This window comes from Urocitellus parryii, chromosome 6 (assembly GCF_045843805.1).
Source record: "Urocitellus parryii isolate mUroPar1 chromosome 6, mUroPar1.hap1, whole genome shotgun sequence".
Lineage (NCBI taxonomy): Eukaryota > Metazoa > Chordata > Mammalia > Rodentia > Sciuridae > Urocitellus > Urocitellus parryii.
The window spans coordinates 67564852-67579599 of NC_135536.1; the positions used below are offsets into that span (position 1 = coordinate 67564852).

The 14748-nt window shown below is 39.1% G+C and overlaps 1 protein-coding gene across 6 annotated transcripts in view; it reads left to right on the plus strand.

Moving 5' to 3' along the window:
- The window catches only part of Zbtb25 (zinc finger and BTB domain containing 25), a 59378-nt gene that overhangs the window by 667 nt on the left and 43963 nt on the right, over window positions 1-14748 (plus strand). For 4 of the 6 annotated variants that reach the window (XM_077800341.1, XM_026385097.1, XM_077800342.1 and 1 more), the window contains exons 1-2: window positions 165-279; window positions 14191-14370. In XM_077800341.1, the coding sequence (XP_077656467.1) occupies window positions 14198-14370 (173 nt within the window). In that variant the 5' untranslated portion in view covers window positions 165-279; window positions 14191-14197. Of the gene's footprint in view, window positions 1-164; window positions 280-11393; window positions 11484-14190; window positions 14371-14748 lie in introns of those variants that run through there. The other 2 variants (XM_077800340.1, XM_026385095.2) reach the window with 2 other exon arrangements.

Genomic DNA, 14748 nt, shown 5'->3' on the forward strand with positions numbered 1-14748 from the left:
ACCGTGGCGGCACCCAGAGCGCGGGCCGACCCCCGTCTGGCCACTTAGGCGGGCGGGCGCACACGTACGCACGCAAGCACGCACACCCGGCCCCGTCGTCGCTGGTTCCCCAGAAACTAGGCGCACGATCACGTGGGCCCATCGCGCGGCGGCCGACGCGGGAAGCCGCGCGAGAGCCCGGCACCGGGTGCGTGAGTCGGCGCTGCCGCGTGCAGTGCGCGGCGCGGAGCCCGCCCCTCCCGCATAGAGAAGCCAGCCCGCCGCCGCGGCGGCGTCTGGGTAAGCGTCGCGGCCCAGCCCCTGTAGGCTGCTCTGGGTTCAGTCCCTCCCGCCGCTAGCCACTGGGGCTGTGGCTGCAGCTGCATGGGCCGAGAGACAGATGCAAGTAGCTGGGGAGAGGGGTGTTTTTGATCTATTTGAGATGTCATTCAGGGCGCAGGAGGAAAATGGCAACCTTGAATGAGCGCTGGGTGGATGACCAGAGCTGCCCTTTGGTGCCACGGCTGGGGCCTGACGCAGTCGGGTGTGGTGCGCGGTTCCGCCGCGCAGGCCTGGAACCCTCCTTGCTGAGGGCCTGGGTGCGACCCCGCGCCAGAAGCCCCGATACTCATGACGCGTCTCCCCCTCCCGCCCCCCCCTCCCGCAACTGGGCCCACCCATCTTACAAGCGGGAAGGTCTGCAGGTGCAGCTGCGCGGACGCAGCGGCCAATATCTCCTCCCCATCCCAGTTTGTGAGTACCCAGTTTCAAGGACAAGAAAGCTAGGTCCCTAATCCCAATAATTTTTCTCTCTCTCTCTTTAAAATGTTTACGTCATTCTAAGCAAATTCAGTTTTTCTCTTTGAAGTTGGCCCCATCTTATCAGCGCCTCCCTAGCACTTACTTGGAGAAATCAAGTGCTAATAAATTCCTTGGGCAGCGAGCAGCGCTGTACCTAGAACCTGGCAGTAGCTAACGTGTTTTATAAGTTAACTTTTGTATTTCCCTGCAAGAGGTTAAATTTGGTATTCTTCTCTTTAGACTCAAGTCCTTTTGGCAGAACTGTTGATTCACTCAGGATTCTGTCAAGTATGTGAAGGACATTTCATAATCTCAAACGTTTGAGCTGAGAGAAGCCTTACATAAAACTCAGTTCGGGGCTTCAGTAGTAGAGCACCTGTCTACCATGCACGAGGCTCTGGGTTCCATCCCCAGTAGAGCAAAATAAGAAAACAAAAACCAGATATTTACAAGGACACCAAGCCTAAAGGGCATGGTGTTTCTCGATCTGCTTGATCTAGGGCCTCCATCTCTCAGCTGGAGTTCATAGTTGCAGACATCTCGGACATTGCATCCTCCACCATGCCAGGGCTGCTGTGCCAGTTTAACCCGCTCTGTATGTATCAACCAAAGGAGATTACACTTGGCTTGTAGGATTTCTCAGGTTTATTGAGAAATCAGTCTTGGCCAGTATGTGATGGCTCTGCAGTAGGGAGATAGCACTGTTTCTAGGCGGGTTAGGCAGCAGGTGATGTGCTTTGGGGCCAAAAGCCCATTCTCCCTCCCAATACCTCCCACCAAAACCAAACAACAACAAAACCCTTTAGCTCTCTTCTCTGCAAGAACTACAACCTTGTGGCATGGGTTGGTTTTTAGGTTTGGGCATCAAAGCCTCTAGGAGTCTGAATGTGTTAGTTAAGGATAAACTATGAATCCATTATGGGACAGAATACTAATGACATGAAATAAGTTAGTTCTGATGACTGGGATGAAACCAAGAGGCAACAAAACATCAAGGGATGGTTAACAAGAAAGTTGGAAGGGACCCCACCTTACCTGCTGTATCTTTTTGTTCAGTCCTATCCTGAATGTCTTTTTTTGGATATAGCTGAGATGGATCCTGCTCAAGTTAGGTTTATTGAGTACATTTAGTGGGTCAGGTCCCATACCAGCTGCTTTCTCATAGATGAATTCTGAATTCTTCCCAAGAAGAAGAAAACACTGTCTCCATGTTATAAATGTGTTAAAACTCTGAGGAAATGGGCCCAGAGAGATTTACCTGACTATGATGATAAAATCATTTACGGAGGAATTTCAACCTAGATCCCTTATCTTCCAAGTCTAGTCTGTACTCTTTTGCATTATATGTTGCTCCCAATTCAAGCCAGGAAGGGGATGAGAGAATCGCCTGTGGCTGATTTATTGGCGCCTGTGGTTGCCCATAGAGGCCAAGCAGGACTTTCAGCTGCCCTCTATGCCTCAGAAAGTGGAGCTATGTGCTTCCACCCTATCTCCTGAGGGGAATGCAAAGGAGCCAGGCTGTCTAGCTGGGGAGGAGGGGCCCAAGTGTCTTGGTCGTAAAATAATCCTGGTCAGGGCTATGCTGGGAAATATTGCATAATGCCCTCCCTACCACTGAACCAAAGTGATTTATTTACTATGGTCCGTAGGTGGTGCTTGACCAACTTGTCCATCTTAGTAATAACAGACCAGAAAAGAGTTGGGGTCTTAAATGACTGCAGATTCCCCCCGCCCATCATATTTTAAAAAAGCAGTGCAGGTGCTCTTATCTAGATAAATTATAAAGTACTTCTATACTACTTCTGTGCTCCCTTTCTGTTTTATTCACAGAGCATGTGAATATCAGTCCTTTGAGAGGAGAGATCTAACAAAACTACTGCTCCAGTTTATAGTGACCAGTATAAGCTATGGAGTGAGACCTGCTAGTTGTTTTGTTTGTTTGTTTGTTTTGTTTTGTTTTTTAACTGTTTTTTTTTTATTTATGTGGTGGTGCTGAGGATGGAACCCGGTGCTTCACACATGCTAAGCAAGCGCTTTACCACTGAACATCAACCCCAGCCCAAGACCTGCCTTTTTTGATCTCCATGTTATACTACTTGCTAGTTATGTATCCTAAGTTTAAATTTTTTCCTCATCTCTAAAATGGAAATGAAAATAATAAACATTAGTCACAGGGTTAAGAGAGAGACTGGGGAGCACTAACATACAGCCTTACGTATAGTACTATAGTAATAGTAGCTGTGGGAAGTAATCTGGATAGTATTTATTCTTCCTAGAAAAGGAAGGATGTTGCTTCTTAAACCTGCTTAGGGGGGCTGGGGATGTGGCTCAAGCGGTAGCGCGCTCGCCTGGCATGCTTGAGGCCCAGGTTCGATCCTCAGCACCACATACAAACAAAGATGTTGTGTCTGCTGAAAAACTAAAAAATAAATAAAATTCTCTCTCTCTCTCTCTCTTAAAAAAAGAAAAAAAAAACCTGCTTAGGGAGAGTGGAGGAAGAAGTGGTGTTAGAAGCAAGCAGTTTCAGGATTATTAATTGATTTTACTTACATTCTGCTTTCCTTTTTTATTAGGCATTTCATTTTTTTTCTTTATTTGGAGGAAAAGTGTTTATAGTGTTAAGTCAATTATTTTTGAAATTTTTCTAATTCAGTTTTTCCCTAGTTACAAATTAATTATACATGGATGTTTTATTTCTTCTGGAAAACTCTAGGCAATAGTAGCAAAGAATTTCATGGTTATGTGGATTATATGTTCATGGAACTGTAATTCCTTGGCAAAGAAAGTTTTGTTTCACTTATATTCAGAAGTTATAATCACTCTTGTCTGTACTGTATTCCAGGTCTATACTAGCATTGTCCTTTTCAACTTTCTCTGATTCTTTGAGGAACTTTTTTTTTTCCCTGTCAGAAATTCAGTTTTGGGGCTGGGGTTGTGGCTCAGCAGTAGAGCACTCACCTAGCACATGAGAGGCCCTGGGTTCGATCCTCAGCACCACATAATAATAAATAAATAAAATAAAGGTGTTGTGTCCAACTATAACTAAAAAATAAAATATTTTAAAAAAAAAAGAAATTCAGTTTTTATGTTTTTTTTTCCTTTTCTTTTTAATGGACTAAAAAGAATCTTTTTCTTCTCAGGGTTCTGATTTTTTTTTTTTTTAAAGGTCCATTAGCAGTTTGTACTCACTGCTGTTAGCATTGTTGTTGGCCTAATGCTGTGGCTTATCAGGCATCCCACAATGTTGTTTAGATGGGGGTTAGAGGTGGAGAAGCCTGGCTGTGTCTTGCCAACTGGCAGGAGGCCCCAAACTGACATTTGCCCATTCTGTTAAAGGTTTCTAGGGAATAACTGCTGTTTCTTTATCATCAACAATGTCTATTTCTCCTCTTTAACATTCTCTGTGGATTTCATAAGCCAATATCAAGAATTTATGCAGAATTTCGTCAAACATTTTCAGATTTGAAATTTCTGTATCATTTTTAGATATTATGAAAGTAAATATAATGGAATATGAGAAATTTCTAGTGTTTTTTTTTTTTCCCCTTCTTGATACGGGAAAGCTACATCCCCAGCCCTTTTTGTTTTTTGTTTTGGGGCAGGGTCTTGCTGAATTGCTGAGGCTAATGTCAAACTTGCATCTTCCTGCTTCAGCCTCCCAAGGCTCTGTGTGAACCAGGCCTGGTTTTCTAAATACTTTTTTTTTTTTTTAAGATATCAGAAAATAATGTATTCTTCCTCTTTCCCATCCCTAATCACCTTACTAGTTTTAGAGCCTTTTGTTTCTTATTTTGGCCAATTTTTTTAAAAAGTTGCAACTGGAATTATGGTTCATTTAATATACACAATATCATTCCCATACTTTAAATATAAGATTGCTACTTTTTAATAATAACTAGTATAAAATTGTTCCATTTTACTTAGTTTGAATTAATCCAGAGTTACTATAATCTAGAAAGTAAATAAGATTTTGTTAGTCTCCTAAATAACATGTAATTTTAGAGTATGAAGTACTTCCTTGGTTCTGTGCTCTTCCAAGGCAATGGTTGTTAATTGTGGTGTCATATGAAAGATTCCTGGGAGCTTCTTTTAAAAGCAAGGACCTATGCCTCACCCCCAGGAATTGTTTGGGTGGCCTGGGATGGGTCTCTGGCATTAGTCAACTTTACATAGAAAATTTTATAGTTAGTGATAACATCCATTTTTTCAGGATAAAATAAATTCTAATTTCCATACCTTTTCTTTTGTTCAGTGCTGGGGATTGAATATGGCCTTGTGGGTGTTAAGCAAGCAGTATACCACTGAGCCACACCCCCGGCCCTATTCTTTGATTTTTCTGGGTAATCAAATGTCATACCTCTGCAATCATCTTAAAAGTTCTATTAAAAAGTTAAAATCATTGTAGAAAGTATTTTGTCACGTAGCACTTGGAATATTTTGTTTTTACATTTGTATTTATAGCCATAAGTAAGGAGCTCAAAAAAACTGTGAATATTTCTCTGCCAACTTTCTGTCTTCTTTTTTTTTTTTAAAGAGAGAGTGAGAGTGGGGGGAGAGAGAGAGAGAGAGAATTTTTAATATTTATTTTTTAGTTCTCGGCGGACACAACATCTTTGTTGGTATGTGGTGCTGAGGATCGAACCCGGGCCGCACGCATGCCAGGCGAGCGCGCTACCGCTTGAGCTTGAGCCACATCCCCAGGCCCATGTCTTCTTGTCTTAATGCTAATGGTAAAGTCTCAGTGATAGAGACCTACAGGAGAAGTAAGACTATTTTCTTTCAGAAATAGATGTCCTAATCCTTTTTTCCTTTCTTATTAAGGATTGTACAGCCTGGAGAAATAGGAGTTGTAAGGTCTGGGATCTCATTCTGGCTACTATAGAGATGAGAGTGCAGTCTAACTAATAAAATATATTTTTCTAAATAGAAAAAATTAACATCAAGCCAACTTTAATATATATATATATATGTATATATATATATTATATATATGTATATTATATATATATATTATAGATGGACACAATGCCTGTATTTATCTATCTATTTATTTATTTATTTATTTTTATGTGGTGCTAAGGATACAGTCCAGTGCCTCTTACATGCTAGGCAAGCGCTGTACCATTGAGCCACAACCTCAGCCCTCAAGTTAACTTTTAATTAAACAAACATATGGTATTAAACTTCCTTATCTTACTTAGTTTGAACTAATCCTGATTTAACTACTGTTTAGAAACTAAAAAAAGTTTTTATAGTCTCTTAAATATCATGTTAATCCTGTTATTTTATTACTTTGATAACAAAGCTTGATGTATTTATTTTTTTTTTTTGCAGTACTGGAGACTGAACCAAGGAGCACTTTACTGTTGAGCTACATCCCCATCCCTTTTTACTTTTTATCTTGAGAGAGGGTCTTGCTAAGTTGCTAAGGCTGGCCTCCAATTTGCGTTCCCCTGCCTTAACAAATCGCTGAGATTACAGGCATGGGCTGCTTTGTCCAGCATATAAAGCTTTAAAATGAAACACTCTTATTGTTTCTAGTATTTACAAATATAATAAAAGGATAACTTTTTTGCATCCTTTCTGCCATCTTAAAACTTCCACCAAAAATTCTTAAATGCAGCTTCTAAGATTTTCTGTTTGCTTGGGAAACTGATTATTTTGCATATCAGAAAGTAAAATGGACGACAAAGAAATGATGAACAAAGTCTATATAAAAAGCCTAGGGCTAGGGCTGGGGCTGGGGCTCAGCGGTAATGCACTTGCCTGGCATGTGTGAGGCACTGGGTTTGATTCTCAGCACCACATACAAATAAATGAAATAAAAGTTTATCAGCAACCAAAAATATTACTAAAAATAAAAAATGCCTGACTAGGATCATACATGATGTACATGTCTGTAGTTCCAGCTATTTGGGAGGCTGAGGCAGGAGGGTTGAAAATTGAAAATAAGCCTAGGATTTCATAAGGCCCTGTCTCAAAAGAAAAACTTAAAAAAGGGCTGGGGTAGAGTGCTTGCTCAGTATGCAATCTCCAATACAAAATGGAAAAAAACAAAACTAGGGCTAGAGTATAAAACAGTGGTAGAGTACATCGAAGGGTGTATTAGAAAATATTGTAATAACTTTGCAGTGGATTGGCACTGTTGACTAGATATAAAATATGCTGCCTTAAAATATTAAATGTCTTTTATTATGCAAGCAAGCTTGTATGAACCTGTTATGTGTGTAAGGTATATGTATGTATATGTGTGTGTGTATCTTATCTTTTTAACAGTTCTGAATTTATTTCATTTTATAAACTTGGAGAATTTACCTCTGTTTGCAATTTGCAATTATATTTCAACATAATGGAAAGATCTGCTATCAATCTAAATGTTTTAAAGTTCTAGATGGGGGTTTGGAGAAAAGGCACTGGATTTAAAAAGTCAGAACTTGAACTACCATTAGCCTTACTTAACAGCTAGTTTTCTGACTTTGTGTACCTTTCCTGCCTTTTCTGATTTTAAAGTTTCTCAGTTAAAAATTGGAGCTGATAATATCTGTTCTACTACCTCATGGGATTTAAAAAAAAAAAAAGTGTAGGTTAGTAGTTCTCGAAGTGTAGTCCAAAGACCCTTGGTGATTCTGAAACCCTTTCATTGGATCTACAAGTATCTTCCTTTGGCAAGATTTTCAGTATACTTGAACCAAAACAACACACAGCAACCCATTGAATGCAGAAGCCAATAAGTTGCTTAGGTCATCATGAAGTTGCTGAGGCTGGCTTTGAACTTGTGATCCTCCTGCCTCAGTCTCCCAAGTTGGTGGAATTATAGGCATGTGCCATTGGACCCAGCTCCAGCTGTATTTTTTTTTTTTTTTTGATACTGAGGATTGAACCCAGGCGTGCTCAACCAGTGAGCCACATCCCCAGCCCTTTTTTGTATTTTATTTAGAGATGGGGTCTTGCTGAGTTGCTAAGTTCCTTGCTAAGTAGCTGAGGCTGGCTTTGAACTTGCAATCCTCCTGCCTCAGCCTCCTAAGCCACTGGGATTACAGGTATGCGCCACTGTACCCAGCTCATTTAAACATTTTATACTTTTAATTTCTTATTTTTTTTAAGTTGTAGGTGGACACAATATCTTTATTTTATTTATTTATTTTTATGTGGTGCTGAGGATCGAACTCAGTGCCTCACACATGTGAGTCAAATGCTCTACCATTGAACTACAACTCCAGCCCCTGTACTTTTAATTTCTAACATGGTAAATAAGGATAAATATTATCCACATAAATAATATCTTCATAACCATTATTCCCTTTTTTTTAAGTGTGTAAATATACGTTGAGATCAGAATTTTTAGAGCAGCTGATAAAGAGTAATGGCTAATTTGTTCCTGTTGGGACAGTTCTGCAGATTAAAAACTAAAAACTAGGGGAACCTTTTTTTAAATTACCAGATGACATTTAATAGTTACAAAAACGGGGGTAAAATTTGCAACTGGAAGAGGGAAATACCAGTGGGTAAGTTTACACTTTAATGAGTTTTAGCATGAGGGTAGGCTCCAGTTGGTGACACAAGGGGATGGCTAAAACTGGGGTAACAAACCTGTACTCTTGCTTAAGGAAGAGGCCAGAGTTCAGAATGTTGGTGTATCTGGAAAGTGAAGGAGAAATCCTAGAGAGGATATTGGGGTGGTGGAATCATAAATGCTGAATATAAACTTGCTGTATATATACTTGCTGTGTATATATTCTTTGCTGATTCAGGGTTGAATCTCTTGCCCATTCCTGATATGCACATGTATAGAATACCTTCCAAACAGCACACATAAGGCTAAAAAAATCTAAACAGGTATTTTCAACTGTTGTCCAACGTTGGGGAGGCCACACATGGAGTTTAGTTCCAACCAAGTTAATTGTCTACAAAAGTAGCACTCTTTGAGGAATGTGACAGATTCTGAGAATCTCTTGTATTAATCACAATTTTTAGTATATGATCTAAAATGACTACACATGGGAAAGAAAACAACAGGGAACCATCACCCTAATCAATGGACCCCCACAGCAACCCAAAGCTAGATTGCAGAGAAGATTTAAAACGGATATTATAACCATGGTTAAGGATATGAAGCTAAGTAAGGTTGTAAAAAATAGGAGATCTCAGCAGAGAAATAAGAAACTTCCAAAAAAGGAATGAAATGAAAATGTGAGACCTGAAAATACAGTATCTGAAATCTTAAAATCTCACTGAGTGGGCTGGGGTTGTGGCTCAGCTTGCCTGGCACACATGAGGCACTGGGTTTGATCCTTAGCACCACATATAAATAAATAAATGGTATTATGTCCATCTACAACAAATTTTTTTAATTAAAAAATTAATATAACACCTGTGAAATAAATCCTGTCATCGGTATTTTATGAGTGAAAACTGAGACCCAGAGTGCTGAGTATGTTGTTAAAAATCACAGTTTAGTAAGTTAGCCAAGCTGGAGTTTTAAACTGGCTTTCTAGAATCTAAGCTTTCACTACTGTGCTATTCTTCCTGCAGAATAAGTAACTGATCATGCTGTTCTCACTGAAACATCTTAGCTTATTGCAAACACAACTGGGGTAACTTATACTTATATTCAGTCTCCTCTGTGAATTAACCCCATCTTTCTTATTTCCTTTTGTTTGTTCTATGCCAAATGAATTCTTCTGTTATATAATTATTCATATACCTCTCAGTATTTTTTTTTCTTTTTTGATACTGGAGATTGAACCCAGGGTACTTTATCACTAAGTTATGTCCTCAGCCCTTTTTATTTTTTATTTTGATGCAGGTTCTCTTTAAGTTGCTTAGGGCTCCCCTGAGTGGTCAGAGCCTGACCTTGAACTTGTGATCCTCCTGACTCAGCCTCCTGAGTCACTGGGATTAGAGGCATGTGCCACTGTGTTCAGCCTTCCCAGTAATTTTTATCATTATAATTATCATCATCATCATCATCATCATTATTTTTCCTATTTATGTAAGACCAGTTCTCGTGCCTTGTTTTCCATTAAGTTACCTGTACTTATCTCCCCCTCAAAGCATGTTCATAGCATGTTTTCTGAACTGTTCTGATGGCACCACTTAACAGTTTTTTTTTTTTTGTCTCCAGGTCTTGAACAGTACATGCTTTCAAATATTTTTTCTCTATTAGGCTTTTCTTCAAGAGTATTTGTTGAGTAAATTAAGAGTAATGAGTAAATGTTACTCGGACTATTAAACACAAGATATTTGTATGTGCGGCTTTTTAGTGTAGTATTCCTCATTTCCATATGGTTCAATAGTTCATTACATTAATGCATTTTATATATATATAGAGAGAGAGGGTGGGGGGAAGAACTGATGAAAATGTTTAGGATCTGAGGCTTTTTTTTTTTTTAAAGCAGTTTGTAAGGCTGGCTTAAGGTATTTCAATTTGAGACATTTTAATGATTTTCACATAATAAAATTTCTAATAGTGTTTTTTTGTGGGGGCAGTACTGGGGATTGAGTCACATCTCCAGCCCAATTTTGTATTTTATTTAGACTGGGTCTCACTGAGTTGCTTAGTGCCTCACGGTTGCTGAGGCTGGCTTTGAACTCTGGATCCTCCCATGCTGCTAGGATTACAGGAGTAAGCTACCGTGCCCGGCTCTAATAAAGATTTTTATTTGCTTATTTTTTTAAATCTCCCTGATGGTGTTTTGAAATGGGGAAAATGTGGGAAATACAAGTAGTGGTTTTTGGTGAAATAACTTCTTGGAACAGTACCTACAATTTAAATTTTTGTTTATATTTTAGAGGATTGAGTTAAACTTCTGTATTATCTGTTACCTTGTTGATGCTTAAGGTATTTTTAAAATGATATGCGGGCTGGGGGTATAGCTTAGTTGGTAGAATGCTTGCCTTGCATGAATAAGGCCCTGGGTTCAATCCCCAGCACCACCACCAAAAAAAAAAAAAAAAAAAAAAAAGAGAGAGAGAGAAAGAAAGAAAAAGAAATGGCAAGGGTTAAGAGGTTTTGTTTAATTGGGGGATAAATGGGCACATGTTTGAATAAATAGGGTTTAAAAGTAGTGCCTGGTGTCACACACCTATAATCTCAACAATCTGGGAGACTGAGACATGAGGATCACAAATTTGAGCCCAGTTTCAGCAATTGAGCAATGCCCTAAGCAACGTTATGAGACCCTGTCTCAAAATAAAAAGGGTTGGGTATATAGCTCAGTGGTAAACTGCCCCTTAAATACCAAGTAACCACCCCTCACACACCAAAAGTAATGCATGAATGTGGAGTCAAAAGAATCAAGTTACAGTATTCCTAAAGAACAATATTATTTATATAAAATTTTAAGACTTGCAAAGCAACAGTATACCTTGTTAAAGAATATATACACTTAGAGTGGAAATGTGCAAGAGAGCTGTAAACACAAAGTTCAAGATCGTGGTTATTTTTAGAGGCAAGGAAGATGGGGGGACAGACTGAGGGAGAGATGCCAAGGAGTATCTACTGTGCTTGTGATATTTAGTTTATTTATTATTTTTTTAATATTTAATTTTTAGTTGTAGTTGGACACAATATCTTTATTTTATTTATTTTTATGTGGTGCTGAAGATCGAATCCAGGGCCTCGCACGTGCTAGGCATGCACTATACCGCTGAGCCACAACCCCAGTTCCCCGGTGATGTTTATTTTCTGTGTTTTGCAGTAGGTGGGTAGTTTTTTTTTTCCCTCTGTATCTACTTGTCCATCTGAAATATATTATTTTTTTTTTTTTTTAATTTTATTATTTATTTTTTTTAGTTTTCAGCGGACACAACATCTTTGTTTGTATGTGGTGCTGAGGATCGAACCCGGGCCGCACGCATGCCAGGCGAGCGCGCTACCGCTTGAGCCACATCCCCAGCCCTGAAATATATTATTTTAAGTTCAGATCTTATAGTTCCCTATCCATCCTTGACTTCCCCTACTCCTTAGTTTCTCTCCCAGAAGTAAACATTTTACTGGTTTCTTGGAACCTTCCCAGAGATGTGTAGTAGACATGTATAAAAGAAAAAATATTAAATCCTCTTACAGATAAAAAGCTGAATCAATACAGAGTTAAGTAAGTCATTTACACAAGGCCATAATGCTAATAAGTGTCAGAGGATTCAAACCCAATCTCTAGAGCTCAAATTTCTGGAGTCCAAACTTGTGTATAAATAAATCTTTCTCCCACTTTTTCAAATAACCAGCAGCTGGTGAGGCTAAGGCAGGAGGATCACTAGTTCAAAGCAAGCTTCAGCAACAGCAAGGTGCGAAGCAACTCAATGAGACCCTGTATCTAAATAAAATACAAAAAAGGGCTGGGGATGTGGCTCAGTGGTTGAGTGCCCCTGAGTTCAACCCCTTGTACCCCTCCCCACAAAAATAAATAAAATTACCATCCATTCCTTTTATACAAATAGTCTTCTGTATACATTTTACACTATGCTAGATTTTATTTTACTAATAAGAATAAGCATTAATTTTGCTGTGTCACATCTGCTTAACCAGCAGAAAATTTGATTTTCTCTCTGATTCCTCTTTCCAAATACTCCCAAGGCTTCATAGGGGTGTTTTTATGTGTAATCCTTGTGTTTTCTTGGCTCTTCCAGTTTGTAAGTCATATTCACTCTGGGAGGTGGGGAGGAAGGAAATTTGGACTCTAGAGTTTGGGTTTGAATCTTCTGCTCTGCCATTTACTAGCAGTATGACCTTGGATAAGTGATTCAAGTCTGTTGATTTTTTTTTTAATCTGTAGGAGGCATTTAGTATTATTTCTTTTAGAGTTGTATTAAGAATTAAATGAGTGGAAGGTGCCTAACACATAGAAAGCATGGTAAAATATCAGCTATTTTTATTATATTATTGATTATCAGCTGTCTACTCAAACTATTGCCAGTCCCCAGACAGCTAATCCAGACCTCCACCATTGACCTCCTTTGACCTTGATCTATCTGGCTAGTGAGGAAACTTCATTCTCTTTCTCAGGATCTACTCTTTCAAAGGGTGTTCTCTCAGTCACCTGGTGATGCCCTTTATAAGTACCAGAACACTCTGCACAGCTAGAACAGGGAAGGTGGTGAAGAATATCCTTCCACATGCCTAGAATGATGGCACTCCTGAATATCCTTATGCTCACAGTAGGCCTCTTGGCCAGAATTTTTCTTACAATTTCTTCCTTATGTAGGACTTTGTCCCTTGAGACTCATTTGTCTTATCCTGCCTTTCTTTTCTTCTTCTTCCTCCTCCTCCTTCTTCCCTTCCTCCTCCTTCTCCTCCTCCTCCTCCTCCTCCTCCTCCTCCTCCTCCTCCTCCTCCTCCTCCTCCTCCTCCTCCTCCTCCTCCTCCTCCTCCTCCTTCTCCTCTTTACCACTGAGTTACATCCTCAGCTCTTTTATTTTTTTTAATTATAGATGGACACAGTACCTTTATTTATTTATTTTTATGTGGTGCTGAGGATCGAACCCAGTGCCTCACACATGCCAGACAAGTGTGCTACCACCGAGCCACAACCCCAGCCCCATCATAACCCTTCTTTTGAGATGGGTTTTGCTAAGTTTCTTAGTGCCTAAGTTCCTGAGGTAGACCGAATACTTGCCATCCTTCTGCCTCAGCCATCTGAGTTTCTGGAATTATAGGCATGAGCTTCTGTACCTGACATCCATCCCTGCCTTTTCTTACCTTCAGGCATATCTGCTTATCTGTTGGAGTCCAGTTGAGAAGAGATCAGGAGTTAGTTTCTTTCTCATGGGGCTCCTGGGCTCCCATGTAAATCAGGGAATGTGGCCTGACATCTTTAAGGGCTCCTAAACTTAGTGTTACTGATCATTCCCCACAAACATTTTAGGATAGGTGGGCAGCTATGTCCCCTGAGTGCCAGAGGATCCATAAGGAACAATGGCAGCTCTACCCCAGACAGTATTCCTTATGTTATTCACATTTATAGCTAACATTTGAATGGCAGTATCTATTGCAACATGATTTTCATGTAAGTTAGCTCATTTAACTCTGAGGCAGGGATAAGTATCTCATTTCCATTTTTCCATTGAGGAAACTGAGCATTAGAAACATTATGGTTGCATAGATAGAAAAGAACAGAACTTCCTTTTGCTCATGCGTCATTCATATCAAGCTATAAGGTGATCAAGGGCCTTGTTTACTGTTCAACAGAGTTTATATCAGTTATCATAATGGAGGAAATTAATATTAGCAAGGTTTGGGGTGAAATTAACAGGATTGAAAATCTATGATTTCATTTGTATTTAGGAATCCTTGCTGCTCTGTAGGTTTGTGTCAACTGTAAACAGTTTTTATAACATATATATATACACACACACACACAAACACAGACACACACATACAAACATATATTTTTATATTGCTCTTTTTCTCAGAGCCACAATGGATACTGCTAGCCATAGCCTTGTCCTTCTGCAGCAGCTGAACATGCAGCGAGAATTTGGTTTTCTATGTGATTGCACAGTTGCTATTGGAGATGTTTACTTCAAAGCCCATAGAGCAGTGCTTGCTGCTTTTTCTAACTATTTCAAGATGATATTTATTCACCAAACAAGGTAAGGATGTGTTTTTGTATATTAGAAGAAGATTATGTATATTTCTCACATTACAATATTGAAAAAAGTACTTCTTATACTATCATTTTGTGTGCTATCATTATAGTGAGACCCCCTTTTTCTTGGTACTGGATCATCATGTATTATGTATCATTTTATCAGTATACTATCATTATACTCAATTATACATTTTTTATCTAAATGTTCATTCAAATATATTAAGCAATTTTATAATTGTCTTATATATCAGTAATTAAACTCAATATGTAATAGATCTGTGGTGGAAGGTCAGAATGAAATTATAACTTAAATGTATTGAAGGCTTATCCCATATTGAAGTGCTAAATCTTATAATGTAATTCTACAGTTACCCCTATA